Consider the following 16,356-nt stretch of genomic DNA (forward strand, 5'->3'; position numbering starts at 1 on the left):
CCATACAGTATATGTAAGTGAATGTTGTTTGGTTTGTCGGGGAATCCATACAGTATATGTTAGTGAATGTTGTCTGGTTTGTCCGGGAATCCATTCAGTATATGTAAGTGAATGTTGTCTGGTTTGTTGGGGAATCCATACAGTATATGTAAGTGAATGTTGTCTCGTTTGTCTGGGAATCCATACAGTATATGTAAATGAATGTTGTCTGGTTTGTCGGGGAATCCATACAGTCAAAATGTATTAGGGTGAGGAGGAACAGTATATGTAGTTGAATGTTGTCTGGTTTGTCTGGGAATCCATACAGAATATGTAAGTGAATGTTGTCTGGTTTGTCCGGCAATCCATACAGTATATGTAAGTGAATGTTGTCTCGTTTGTCTGGGAATCCATACAGTATATGTAATTGAATGTTGTCTGGTTTGTCTGGGAATCCATACAGAATATGTAAGTGAATGTTGTCTGGTTTGTCTGGGAATCCATACAGTATATGTAAATGAATGTTGTCTGGTTTGTCGGGGAATCCATAAAGTCAAAATGTATTAGGGTGAGGAGGAACAGTATATGTAGGTGAATGTTGTCTGGTTTGTCTGGGAATCCATACAGTATATGTAAATGAATGTTGTCTGGTTTGTCGGGGAATCCATACAGTATATGTAAGTGAATGCTGTCTGGTTTGTTGGGGAATCCATACAGTATATGTAAGTGAATGTTGTCTGGTTTGTCTGGGAATCCATACATTATATGTAAGTGAATGTTGTCTGGTTTGTCGGGGGATCCATACAGTATATGTAAGTGAATGTTGCCTGGTTCTTCCGGGAATCCATACAGTATATGTAAGTGGATGTTGTCTAGTTTGTCCGGGAATCCATACAGTATATGTAAGTGGATGTTGTCTAGTTTGTCCGGGAATCCATACAGTATATGTAAGTGAATGTTATCTGGTTTGTCGGGGAATCCATACAGTATATGTTAGTGAATGTTGTCTGGTTTGTCCGGGAATCGATACAGTATATGTAAGTGAATGTTGTCTGGTTTGTCGGGGAATCCATACAGTATATGTAAGTGAATGTTGCCTGGTTTTTCCGGGAATCCATACAGTATATGTAAGTGAATGTTGTCTGGTTTGGCCGGGAGTCCATACAGTATATGTAAGTGAATGTTGACTGGTTTGTCGGGGAATCCTTACATTATATGTAAGTGAATGTTGTCGGGTTTGTCCGGGAATCCATACATTACAGAGTAATTCATGATCATGCTTGCCACGACTATACAGTATATGTAAGTGAATGTTGCCTTGTTTTTCCGGGAATCCATACAGTATATGTGAGTGAATGTTGTCTGGTTTGTGCGGGAATCCATACAGTATATGTAAGTGAATGTTGCCTGGTTCTTCCGGGAATCCATACAGTATAGTATATGTAAGTGAATGTTGACTGGTTTGTCGGGGAATCCTTACATTATATGTAAGTGAATGTTGTCGGGTTTGTCCGGGAATCCATACCAAAATGTATTAGGGTGAGGAGGAACAGCATATGTAGGTGAATGTTGTCTGGTTTGTCGGGGAATCCATACAGGATATGTAAGGGAATGGTGCCTGGTGTTTCCGGGAATCCATACAGTAGATGTAAGTGAATGTTGTCTGGGTTGTCCGGGAATCCATACAGTATTTGAAAGTGAATGTTGTCTGGTTTGGCCGGGAGTCCATACAGTATATGTAAGTGAATGTTGTCTGGTTTGTCCGGGAATCCATACATTACAGAGTAATTCATGATCATGCTTGCCACGACTTCGATAGGAATTATTTACAGGCCAGGATATAAATGTTGCAAGTTATGGCAACCACGTCAATATGTGCATAAATTTCATGACATATCTAAATTTGTATTAAATCTGACTTGGGAGGGGCTATTGCGAGCAAGCACGGAATATTTGAACAAATTTTATTGGAAATCCTTTATTGCGTTATATATATATACTTTTTAATAAGACCCCAAGTTTGAAAAGATTTATGTAAATCATATATTTCTCTATTAAATTTGAAATTGACTTTGAGGATGTGAGAATCGTGAATGTTTTTAAAGGACGTACTATGGTAATGTGATGCAAAAACAAGACTTTTGACCTTCAGAGAATTGACCTCAAATTGGAATATTTTTGTAACCTTTACTTGAGAGATTGATATAAGAGAACACAAAATTGCCTGGGATTACTCTGGAAGAAAATAAAATAAATTTTAGGGCTAACAACAAGTTTGAAATTAATATTTTAGATATATTAACTTTAGTATTAGTGACTTAAAAAGTTCAATTCTAGAAATTGTAGGATGACTAAGCGATGAATTTTTGAGACAGGTATATGGGAATGTGAGTGTCCAGTTCTTTTTCCTTCACAGTCCTGTCCTGCTCTTCAGTCTCTCTATTACCCCCCCTCCCTTCCCTCATTAGAAATGTGTGGGGTAACAGTACTTCTCTCTATTATCCCCCCCCCCCTTCCCTCATTAGAAATGTGTGGGGTAACAGTACTTCTCTCTATTACCCCTCCCCCTCCCTTCCCTCATTATAAATGTGTGGGGTAACAGTACTTCTCTCTATTACCCCTCCCCCTCCCTTCCCTCATTAGAAATGTGTGGGGTAAATGTAGCTCATCCTTTCACTACCTCCTAGAATTAGGCTTATAGCCAATTAGTAGTTTTACTCTCCCTTCTCTGTCACGCTACAAGTCCAGACAAATCACGATGACAACCTTGACAACACTTCTCCCTCGGGGCACTGACCAGTTTGTTAAACATTCTTTTTTTCGTGAGGGTCATTATAAAAACAGGTGTGAGAGCACCAGGTGAGTAAGAGAGAGATGCTGTGACAGATAGGGGCCTATCACTGGTCACATTGACACACAAGGCCTCGGGGCAGCACACTATCATGTTGTGTAGTTATGGCAGGGAATTGGGAGGTTGTATACAAAACTTTTTTTACTTGGGGTTACAAGAAATTTCATTATATTTTTTTTTTTTTTCAAAATTTAAAAACGATAAAAAGTACTTTCATATCAAATGTGCGTTGTATAATTGCATGCAATTTAAACTGTTCTAGAAGTTGAATTTCTGCGAAAATTTTACAGTTAATTTTTTTATTGAAAGATTTTTAATGCATATAATTTTTTGGAAAATACTTTTAAAATCTTTTGAGGAGGATATTCATTTGTGACAGGCAGCCTGAAGATTTTCAATGTCAGCTCTTACGTAAAGCATGGAAATGTTCATTTTGACATCTGAAGAGTTCCACAGCCTTTGACGTAACGTGTGTAGTGTTTTATAAGAAATTCATATGTATCACGGAAGATTTCGCAGTGCAGTGGTATTTATCACACAAAACTTGACTTGACTCAAGTAGCTGGGAGTGATGGTTTCCAGCGGTATTAAAGTGACAAATTTATCTCACTTTTAATTTCATATTTGACACCTATATAATGTAGGTTGTTGATATCGGCCGTCTGTACAGATCAATATGAGGACTGATGGGCAGGCTGTTTATAGTTGAAACGACAAAAAACTCCCGATTTGGTTTCTTAGTCTGTTTCTGATGGCCAGATATAATCTCACATTGAATTCACTTTGACAGTGAAGTATATGAACTTTACTTCAGATGTCATTTTGTGGGATATGAATATATTTTTTGTCACAAACATACTCTGGAAGTGCAAGTGGGTTGAATTGGCTGGATTTCTCACAAGAGCTACTCTGTAGGCCTGGCCTATGAGGTTGGGTATCAGTAAACATGTACCAAGGTTTGGTATGTTTTGACAGACACGATTTTGTAAATCTCACTTTCTATATAAATATAAGGAAAATGACTTATCAGGTGAAAAATTCATTAGCTGTTATTCAGAAATAATTCAATTATTGGAAAATCAACATCCTGAATGCAAGATGTGAATTTTTTTTGTGTACGTCCATTTGAGGATATATATTAAAATCTTGTTTTCTGGTAAGTTAATACATTTCAGTCATTTGTTTCTTTTTTGAATTAGTCGATAAAAGAATTCAAACTTGTTTTTGGCAGACATATAATTTATTATGAAGTGTAATTTCAGTTGCGTTCTGAAGATGTTTTTAACTTTTTTGAAAATGTATACAAAACTTTAATTGTTGATAGAGGAATGTTCCTGTTTGAAATGGTACTTAAATTGGGGTGAAATATACGAGGTTTAAGTACATCAATGTTCCTGTTAGAAATGGTACTTGTATTGGGGTGATATATACAAGGTTTTAGTACATCAATGTTCCTGTTAGAAATGGTACTTGTATTGGGGTGGTATATACGAGGTTTAAGTACATCAATGTTCCTGTTAGAAATGGTATTTGTATTGGGGTGGTATATACGAGGTTTAAGGACATCAATGTTCCTGTTAGAAATGGGACTTGTATTGGGGTGATATATACAAGGATTTAGTACATCAATGTTCCTGTTAGAAATGGGACTTGTATTGGGGTGATATATACAAGGATTTAGTACATCAATGTTCCTGTTAGAAATGGTACTTATATTGGGGTGATATATACGAGGTTTAAGTACATCAATGTTCCTGTTAGAAATGGTACTTGTATTGGGGCGATATATACGAGGTTTAAGTACTACCAGGTTTAAGTACATCAAAAGTTACTTATTGATCACGTTCCTGTATGAAGACAGACGCACACCTAACATACATTTCTGTGTACATTTCACGAGTCGAGTGGCCCGGGATACATGTTATACTTATATATACACCCTACAGGGTGCCTCGTACTCTAAAGATCAATTCACAAAGTGCAGGATCAGCAAAATTGATTTGATATGAAAGATTAGCCAAGTTTGTACCCCAAACAATGAGCTGATTGGTTTGGTTTTCAATCAAAATTATGGGTGTATATGTATTGTCTGCAGACAGGAAAGGTGAGTAATTATTGAGGGTAGGTGTACTAGCAGTGTGTCAGCCTACCTGTGAGATCTGGAGATCGTTCCTCATCAAACTGTTTAGATGATTGCCTATGACAGATTTTGACTGATGCGCCTTCACTAAGATACAGACCGTATGGATTAGATCCCAGCCCTATAGCCAAGTACTTCCCAAACACCCAACTACCACCATCGCCAGACAAATGAAGATTTATGTATCATTTCAGATGTCTGGAGAAAAACTGCAACAGCAGTTAACTTGTTGATATATAAAAGATAATATCATTTCCAAAACTTGAATGTCAGAAAAACTGCATTCTTGAATAAATATTTTCAGTTTTGTAAAAAGAATAAATCAATTTAAGTTACCGAATTTGTCATAAAAAGTGCTCCATCACTTTAAATCTCCCCTTAAAGGTTTTTGGTCAGTGTTCCCTTCACCATAAGTTACAAACTTAAAAAAAAATTTATTTTGGATTTTTTGGAGAATAGTTAAAGGTTGTATAGTCTCTGCATTATTTAAGTATTTCCTAATTGCCAAGTGTCAAGGGCGGCTATTAGGATAAATACAGTGAAGCTGGAAATACCTGTATAATTATCTCCCTTTGATTAATGTCTCGGTACCCTAGCATTTGGAAGGTTCCCAAAGGTATATGAATAAAACAACATTTTTATTTTGGCAAATAACTGATATTATAGTCATGAGATCAGTCCACTGGCAGAGTTTAGATACATCAATAATACTAGCATACTATTAGAATTTTATGCCTACCATCCAAGTATGAAAAATGGGTAGATATATAGTATTAAATAAGATATATAGGGTTATCATACAAACTTAAGTACATGGCTACACACAGGGTACATGGTCATACACACAGGGTACATGGTCAATCACACAGAGTACATGGTCACTCAGACAGGGTACATGGTCATACACACAGGGTACATGGTCACTCACACAGGGTACATGGTCATACACACAGGGTACATGGTCAGACGCTGTGTACATGGTTATGCTGACAGGTTATATGGGCAGTGCACAGGGTATGTGGTCACCCTTAGGTTACAACTAGATTGTACTTGGTAAATGGTTACATAGGGAGGTTTATAAAGGTTGTTGGGCTGACTTAATCTTTGACAAGGCGGGGGTATGATTAGGGTGTAATCTAGTGTCGACAGGAGCCCTAGGTACTTGTCTCTGGTTGGCAACACAGCTATTAATTGGCCATTCAAGACACAGACCCCAGTCATTGGCAAGGTCATACATGCTAAACGTTTAGGTACCTCTGATCAACATCTCATTCACAAAGGTGGAGAGAAAAATCAATCCCTGTAACCAATACACTCTTGACCTTGGGTAGACATAGGGGTCCTATGGCCTGTAGTTGTTCCAAAAAGGGAAAAGGTATGTTAACAGAAAGCATTTAAAATATAGCCAGCATTGATGGCACTTCCAGAGAACTAGCAGTTATTTGCTTTCTGAGGAATATTAACTTCAACTTCAATGGAACAAAGCCTAATTATCACCAGATGAAGATAATTAATATTTCAGAAATTTCTCCGCAGGGAATTTGTAAGAATACTTTTTATGCGTTTGGAAATTAATATTGTTTCTACCGTCATCCGCTGACAAGATCTGACGCACCGGATATCAATATTTGTACCTTGTAACAGACATGTAAAAAATGGAGAAGAAATGGCGTGATAGGAAACATTTGGAAGCAAAATTTGACAGCAAAATATTTCTACACATGTGTCATAAAGTTGTCACTGATATTGGTGCACCGATAACCTTGTTGCATAAATAGCAATAAATCAGGAAAAACGGGTAGTGTACTTAAGCATTGACAGTGTATCAGATTCTCTGTGGACAGGGCCACCTGTGTAAAAACAACTGTCATATCCTACACATCATTCGGCCTGCACATGCGTTTAAATCTAAGTGTGAAGTCACATATAAACTATTTAACGGCAGCCTGAATCTGATCAGATTAATTTACTTGACGCATATCTCAAACACATTGATAAAGAAATCTCAGACAATTGTACGCTATTCGTGTCTGTTGCCTAAATCGGAGATAGTATCTGACCCGGGAGAGAGGTGATATAAGTAGTAAGTAGTGACAGGTGTTTAGTATAGAGACTGACATCTTGTTGGGTCCACATACAATTGGGGGTTACTCCAGGGACAAACTTACAGTGTGTGACACTTCTGACAAGTCCACAATTGAAATGCCAAACAGACGGAAGGAATTTTTCATCACAATGATGACCCATACAGAATGAATATGTTTTAATATGTTGTAAATATGAGACCATACAAAATTTGATTTAATTGAAATGGAGTTGATTTACGGCGCTTTACGCGGCGGCTTTTTGTACAATAGATACAGGATTTGTTTAATGGCAGCGAATGTTTTCATCTCATATTGGGATATCTATATTAATTTTTTAAATGTATGGAAATTGATCAGTGAAATGTGAGGTCCTATACATGTGGAGTATTGACACTGGTAATAACTTTATGAGAGAAATCAATATGAATGTGTATACAGATGCACGTTTCATTGAATCATCTGCGGTTGACAATCTCAAAGCGTTAGGCTGAAGTAGTAGATAGCGAATCTGGTAAATCCGATTATAAGCCAGCACTTTAAGTATTTGAGAAAACTTCATAATCAGATGCTTGCATATAAAGCCCAATTTATCTGAACATTCCCCCATTTAGCAGTGAGTCAGGTGTGTCCTCCACACTGTAATGAGTTAACTGTGCCCTCCATTCTGTAACGAGTTAAATGTGCCTTCGGAGTCTCCACTCCGTAACGAGTTAAATGTGCCCTCCACTCTGTAATGAGTTAAATGCGCCCTCCAGTTTGAAACGAGTTAAATGTGCCTTCCACTCCTTCGCTCTATAACGAGTGAAATGTGCCCTCCACCCCTTCACTCTGTAACAAGTTAAATGTGCTTTCCACTCTAATGAGTTAAATGTGCTCTCCACTCTAATGAGTTAAATGTGCCCTCCGCTCTGTAACAAGTTAAATGTGCCCTCTACTCTGTAATGAGTTAAATGTGCCCTCCACTCTGTAACAAGTTAAATGTGCCCTCCAATCTGTGACTTGAGTTAAATGTGCCCTCCAATCTGTGACTTGAGTTAAATGTGCCTTTCACTTGCGTTATGTGTCCCCTTAACCCCTCCATCCCATACCTCTGCCCCTCACCTCTAACCTCTGCCAATTTACCATTTATAAATCTTCCGTTTTTCCTCAGCCCCTAGCAACTGGCCCCTTCCTCATTTTCTAGGCTTCCCTGTGATAAATATTTACAGAGTAATTGCCCTTTGTTTCCATTACAGTACTGTATAACTGTATTGTCTCCCTATTAAATCTATCAACCCAATTGAGCGATAAGTTAAATATGCACATTAAAGTCAGTGTGAAAGGTGATCGTCAGACCCAGGTGTTAGGGGGCAGGTAAACGAGGGGGGGGATTGAAGAGTAACTGAGCACCTAGCCCTAACTTTATATGCCTCAGATACGTACATTGGGTCCTCCCAAAACTTAAATATTGAATCATTTCGTGGCTATGAATAAATGTATGGGGTATTTGAGATAATAACCTCCCGGCTACATATTAAAATGTTTTCCAATTTGCAATTGAAGAGTATTTTATTACACCTACATCTGGCCATTGTTGGCATCTTGAATAGGCCACGGAATGGCAAATCATACTTTGTGTCATTTCAGCTTGAATAATATGAAAATGATATGAATACCCCTATATAAACAGGTGATGAGAAAAGACAGGCATCTATATGGTATGGACAAGGAGGTATTCTGATACCCACGTTCACATACTTTGGACAACACTCATCTTATTTTCTTGTCTTCTCCAAGCATAAAATATTGGTTTATTACTCATCATAGCTCCGTGTACATTACACTTGGTCCCGGACCATTTACCTGGTCAGGTGAAAATGATACAGGTAAGAAAATCAATGCACCTGTCCACCTTTCCGTAAAAGCTGTCAATTTCTGTATTATTTTGAAACTATTTTTTTGCCATTTCATGTCTTTTTCGTGAAGGTGTAGGTGGCCATTGGGATATGATTACAGGGTTTATGTGAATTTCACTTGTCAAGTCTCTCATTATCATTATTGAAATTCATAAACCTCGTTTGTTAACTGATAGCATTCAAAAAGGCTAAGATTTCTTGTTAGGTACTTTGTTTAAAATCAGCAAACTTCTACCGACTTATGATAAGATAATATGGAGGATGGCATCGAGTTACGAGATTTCAAAATTAGCATATAACAGTTTGGCTCTTGGATAGGAGAAACAAATTGAGCCAGATGATCGGTGATCCCGAGGTCATGTCCCAGTGACAACAATGTAAAGTTTAACAAATCAACGTTTGGAATATGAAAACAAATGACTGCCTTGATGAATAGAATTTTGATAAAAGAGGAGATTCATCAGCATCATTTCGGAAATAAAATTCTTGCAATAATTAAGACAGAATTATTATCAGTGAGAATTTTTTATCTTCACCTAACTTAATTCTTGCAAAATTGCATAATATTAATCATAATTAAACATCAGTGGGTATAACTGATTTCTTCATTAAAGCATAATTGGTACCGAGTAAAAAATGGGAGCTTCATTCTTTCGCCTCATTAGAGATTTGGTAATGGGGTAGTTTGCAGCTCCCCAGGGTGTCAAGATGGTAGGAAGATGCGGGGAGATGTTGATTCGAGGACATCAGATGTCATCATCTCGGCACTAAAAATGCAGAATCTGCCATATGTTTGGAGGAAGGAGAAACTAGGGGCAGCTAATGGGTCCCAAAGGGTTTCCTAAGTTAAATAATTTTTTGCCAGAGCGGAAAGGGCATTATTTGAAATATCTCACTACATAATTCTTCTTATCAGATTTTGATAATTTTGATAACTTATTTTCATCAAAATTGTGTACTTCTCTTTCGAAATTGTCAAATTGTTGATACCGGTAATTGAACAAAAATAAATGTTACCTGTATATTAATTTTTTGTAGTCAATATTTATTTTCAGTTTTAAAACTGACGTCCATAGGATTTATTTTAAACACGTCCCCGCTTTTTCCCCAGAACCATATGACTGTATGGCTGATTTCACTTGTAAGTGCCCCCCATGCTTAGGTACAATCATATTTGGGGATTGGATGATTTAAGGTGCCCTCCACCAGACTAATGTGCTGATGGCCTGCTCAGCTTAATATATACCTTCTCACGCTTAAAAAACATTATTTCTAATTAGTTTTGAATGTGCAGGTTAGAATATAACTATAAATTTATTTGTTTATAAGGCATAATTATCTATGTCATTTTATTTTCAATCAATCCTAAAATATATAGTGATTTGACTAGGTGATAAGCTAGTCATACCCTGAACTGTTGATACCAGAAAACAACACTTGGGCCTAGAGATTATGTATTTTTTATGAGATTATTTTACCAGAACCCTGTATGACACAGTTGATTTACCCTGTTAGGGTAAATAATTGGGGTCACTTACAATTTGGTTAGCGGGGTCAATGGGAGAAATGTGTTTCAGCCCCTGGAATCTTGGAGCAAGCAGCCATGTGAATGTTTAGAGATAAAGAGGAGGTTATCTGGTCAGTTCCTCTCATTACCAACACCATTCAACATTGATATATCTGCTCCTCCTATCTAGGCCATCCCGAGTTTTGGTCAGTTCCCCAAGTCAATGTCTGATTGAGATAATGGGGGTCCATTAATTCTTTACCTGGGATCCACCGATTACCAAGGCCAGAGTGCCTTGTTTTTACACTTAGTTTAGGAACATTCTGAAAATAAGTTTAGGAACATTCTGAAAATATATCGCAGGAATTGTTGAAGAATTGTTGAAGCTTAGCTCCTATCCGAGTCAGGGGGTTGAATACAGCAGCGTGAAATAAAGAACAACAAAAAGTGACAGCCACTTGGTACTTCATCCGAAAATTGTTCATTAAAATTCTACGAACCACATTTCATTTCAGAGCCAATTCATGAGAAACTTGTTACAGACAGAAATTTGAGGATAGGTTTTCATTTTTGGATCCAGTTTATGATATGTCTGCCCTGGGGAGGTTAGGGATGCAGTCTCTTTATATCAATAATTCATGTAATGGAAGCCATTTTTATGGGCCTGTAATTTTAACAGTCGTCCAATTAGCTGAGGAATTTTTTGAGTTTCAGTTCTATTTTTTACCGACCCAGCTGACGCTGTGCGTGTATCACATATTGCAGTTAAATGTTTGCAAAAGTATGCCAAAACTAAATGTATGGTGAAAATAATCCAAGTAAGACAGGTTTTCAGAATTCCGAAACAATTTGTACAACAAATGATCTTGAAGCATAAGATTAAAAATCCTATTATTTCAGTAGTTCACTGTTTGGAATTTTAACACTACTATAGCACAATAAATGTTATTTTGACATTTTCTAGATTATCAAAAATATTGGCTTCAAAAAGAATAAAAAAAAAATATTGTTCCTTAAACTTCACAAACATAGGAAGTGCAAATCGAAAATTAAAGGGAGAAAAAAGAGTTTTGATTTGAAAGGAAGTTATTCTTTTCTGCTTGAATTACCGGATATCATCCGTCTATAGATTGATAGTAATGGATCAGATCGTCGTCAATTTGTGACTTTTCTTTTCGGACGATTCAATCCCTATTTATCAAACTTGATGACTTATAGAACACGCTATTGTAACGCAGCATTTCTTTGTCTCGTTTTTCTATTTATACCTGAAGTTGATAACCTGTCAATCTAAACCTGCGATACATATTGACGTATCACAAGGCTGATCAACATTTCTGTTTTTTCCGCTAGTGTGAACAAATCAGAAACAATTCTTGTTTTTACAAGCTGGATGTTTTTTATCTAGTTGTTATCTGATACTCTGAGATTTGCAATATATACGGGCAACTTTATTGACAGGAATTACTTGATATATTCATTTATTTGGTAGATATTGCGTCTCAAGTTTTATGCAGATTACTACCTAATAAAATATTAAAACATTGTGTCAAGTTTGATAAAGAAAATGCTAATGAGATATCAAAACTTTGTAAGGAATTTTAAAAGAAAATGTTAATTCAATTTCCATTTATTACTGTGTTGTACGATTAACCTTTTGTCGAAACTGCTACCCAACACAATTCAGAGGTTGTCTTACCAAACATGATCGATCTTGTGTGACGTGCCATCTGCACACGACAGCAACATTTTCATATTTTCTGTTATCAAGAAAATAATTTTGCTTTTGGAGCCATTTTTGTTTGAAATTAATGTTGGGAATTTGATCTCGGTAATATAAACTGGTATACACGAAAAATGCAAACATTTTTGGAGATAACTGATCTCGATTTATTATGCATAGCACTTCAGTCTACGCCATAAAGATGACTTGATAGTCAAAATTTTAAAGAAGCATTGAAATTTGAAATGGAATGTAAAATTAAACTTTATACATACAATATTTATTCATGCATATCGTTTAGGAGTTTGATTATTATTTTTATGCATTAATTCTTTTTCATTGAAGGAGAAAAAATCCATAAGGTATAATATGTTTTATATCAATGCTTCTAATATATTGCTTTTATAATTTGTCAAATGTTTTTCAAATACATTTCAAAAATTCTTTTCATACTATTATGCAGTACCTTGGGCTAAATGAATAATATTTCAATAATATTGAATATTTTTAGAAACAGTGTATACTGATTTGAAGAGATTACCTACACAAATATTGGTCCTTAGTACACGTTGATCCAGTGTCAATCTCTCAATAATTTATAGACTTTCTACGTCCTGATCCGTGAAGACACTTGTGTTTGGCGCAACATATCAGCTGTCCTCGGAACAACTGTTTCGAGTTAAAACACTGCGGAATAAACATAATTTTTCAATATGTATAAGGAGATTAGAAAATGTTATTTTATATCAGACTGGACTTTTCATTAACGATTAGTCATAATCTTTGACATGTCTACTTGCTGTGCTGTAGAATGGGGCTGATGTAAGGTATATGACAATTTGAGTATATTGCCATTGTAGGTCACATAGAAAAAGACATTTCACTAATCTATATCGGAATTGTTACCAGACGGTCCCTTAGTGCATTTTTCTACAAACAGTTTATCATGTAAAAAATGATTTTGATAATCTTGATATGTTTACTTGACACAGTCCAGTTGATCTTGTGTCTGTGTAGTCGTTATTCCTGTCATCAAACTTATCATTGATCCTGTCATCTGTCTGGTCCCTGTGTAACCCCCAAGACATTCAACAAATCACAGTCGCTGTAACTCTTTAAAGCTAACTGTGACGAAGAACTCCCAAAGTCATTCCAAAAAATGTCACTCAGCTAACTGCACTTGATACCAGGCTATACTGATGCCGAGGAAATTACATTGTGTGTGGTGGTCTTAGGCCTTTACCTGTCAAAACGGAATACCCACATCACAGGAAAACCTGGTCACCTGACGAAACACGTATTTCAAACGGAGAATTAAATACCGCAGACTTATAATAAAACCTTGTTACCTGTCTGCTTGGGATGTGTGAACATACGGAGATCTTTGCCATGAAGAAATATAATATTATTTTTATGTTGCAATTTACATCTCTTTCTTGCCATCATCGGTCAAGATTAAATGTCTTTGATTTCATCAAACACAGACTGTGTGCCAACTATTGATGTTGCCTGTCATCTCTATATTTGAAACATTTCTTTTATATATGAGAAAAAGCTGTAAAACAAGGGAAAACCTTCCAGTCTTAATGGTGCACAAACACCCTGCTATATTTGCCAGGTACAGAAAAGGTTTAGTTTCAATCGTTTTAGATATTTTGCTGTATACAAATTGAATTAGATATAAGTTTCCTTGTTAAGGTAATTGATTACTGTATATATTTCTTTGTATATTTCAGGTGAAAACAGTCAGTCACCAACTGCCTCACCAGGAGGAGATGCACATGTTTGCGGTAAGTGCCGTGAAGAATTCCCAGACTTAGCCACTTTCCTGGCTCACAAAAAGGCTTGCAGCCATAAGCGAGTGGTAGTATTTTTTGATGCCAACGACCGTGATAACTCGCAGAGTGACAATCAGTTAGAGCGAAGCAGCAAAATCCCGAGGATGAGCAAAGTTTCTGATGTGACTGTTCGGGACGGTTCAGACGGTGAGACACATATGGACCAATCAGAAGAGGAGGAAGAAGAGGAAGATCAGACTGAAACATTCGTAGACGAAATGGATGAAGATGATGGCATCATGGAGGACACATATCTCAATGGTGAAGTGTCTGATGAAGACGATTTGGACGATATTGATGAAATAAATGACAAAGAAAATGACTATGGGAAGTTATCTTCAGAAAGTAAAAGTGACCTGTCTCTTCAGCTTCCTCAATTTATGTTGCCATTTTCATCATTTCTACCCAGCAATAACAATGTTACACTAGAGCCGATAAACGCCACCAAGGCTGCTGTAGCTCAGTTCGCAGAGAACAACTTGCCCCCCTCAGACTTAGCCATGTTACACACCACACTGTACAGCCTTCAGCAACAACAGCTAGTTCAGTTACAGCTTATACAGCAGTTACAGCAACAGCTGTTGATGGGTATGTCCAGCTCCTCGCCACTGCCCAATGGTCACCTCTCGCTCCTCACACCACCGGCATCCTCAGCAACATACCCTCTCAAGGAACTCACCTCCTGTATCCAATCAGCTGGTCTGCCTGAAATCACAAGTGGAGAGAAATCCTCAACAATATCCACAAAACCCACATCATCAGAATCCACATCACGTGTCTCCTCGTCATCCACCACCACTCTGTCACTGTCCACAAAGCCTATTCCGTCATCGCAACCTCTCCCTAGCAACGATGCCGTATCCAAGGCTACTGTTGTCCCAGAAACATCTGATTTTGCCAGGTTGTCAATGTGTAAGTATAAAACTTGTATATTTATGTTGCTTTGGTCCTGTCTGCTTTCTTCTGCTGTTTTGTACTGTTCTGTTCTTTTTAGGACAGAGGCCAAGGTTATCAAAAGGTATGTGGTTGTATAGGTCAAAGGTCAAGGGTATCTGTAGGTATGTGGTATTTGGTATAGGTCAAAGGTCAAGGATATTCACAATCACAGCCAAGTTACTGAATTAGTCAAATTCACAGTTCCAGAAATGCCTAGTTTTTATTGACAATTATTGTCTTTAATGGATCATGTTATACTCCAGTCGAACATACTGCTAATTTTGGTATTTTGGTATTCTGTTTCCAACTTAAAGATATATATTTTTTTATTATTTTCTATTATTTAATGGTGTTTTTTTAATTTAAAGAAAAATATACCTATCTAGGATTCTAGGTACCTTGACATTGTAAAGACATGGCTAGAAAGACTTTTGTAATTATAACTGCTTCTATCTCAGTTTCCTTATAGTTCATTGCCATCATACAATTAGAATCCTTGTGTTGCTTGATTTGACTAAGTGTGCTTTATTAATGAAAACAGATATTTTTACATGTGAAAACTTGACAGGCTGTGATAAACATGAAGTATAAACAACCAAGTGTAGCAAAATTATCAAAAATAACAAACACCTGTTACAAGTCACAATTACATTATATTCATTAATATAAATAACATTTCTGCACATTTGATGTAGCATTTTTTTAATTTTATTTTTAAATTTCGTCTAAAACAATAGGATATTGCTATTTTAAAGTGTTAACTTATTCACCCCTATATGTTTAAACTAGACTTGCCCAGTCTTTGATTTGGTAAGGTTCAAATGTGACTTTAGGGGTGAATGGGTTTAGATATGGTTCGTCACAGCTTGAAAAGTCCAACATGATCTACAGAAAAAGTATGGAGGATAAAAATCCGTCAATCATTAACTCATTTATGTGTGTAAATGATGACATGCATGTACAGACATCAACACCTCCGTGTTACTGATTATACACAAGACATCCACACATTCATACAGATTTTATAGTCTAACAGAACAGCTGGAAATATGTTAACATTTGTGTGCTTTTTAAATATTTTTACACACATACTTGATTCAGACTTCAAAGGACACAGAATGCTTTTGATAAAGAAGCATTTTTTAATCACATATTAATTGGATTTACACATAATAAGACTTAGGTGTAAGGTGATACAGGCCCGTTGAACCTTTTTTTTCACCCATTAAACTTGTAACGTTGTTTCACATGATGTTGTGGGACATTTATGAAGTGAGTAACTGGCGACAAACCTAACACATACATCACAGCTCGGCAATCAGATAGGGCCAGATGATGTGCGGGATACGTTTGTAGATCTTAATGCGCAAAAAAGATAGACATTTTCTTTTCATTTATTA

General features: G+C 36.6%; 1 protein-coding gene across 2 annotated transcripts in view; it reads left to right on the top strand.

Moving 5' to 3' along the window:
* LOC110466791 (sal-like protein 1) overlaps positions 1–16,356 on the top strand; it is a 65,339-nt gene that overhangs the window by 13,669 nt on the left and 35,314 nt on the right. For both annotated transcript variants that reach the window (XM_021523549.1, XM_021523550.1), the window contains exon 2: positions 13,919–14,932. In XM_021523549.1, the coding sequence (XP_021379224.1) occupies positions 13,919–14,932 (1,014 nt within the window). The remainder of the gene's footprint in view (positions 1–13,918; positions 14,933–16,356) is intronic.

The sequence above is a fragment of the Mizuhopecten yessoensis genome, unplaced genomic scaffold (genome assembly GCF_002113885.1).
Source record: "Mizuhopecten yessoensis strain PY_sf001 unplaced genomic scaffold, ASM211388v2 scaffold11145, whole genome shotgun sequence".
NCBI classification, from domain to species: Eukaryota; Metazoa; Mollusca; class Bivalvia; order Pectinida; family Pectinidae; genus Mizuhopecten; species Mizuhopecten yessoensis.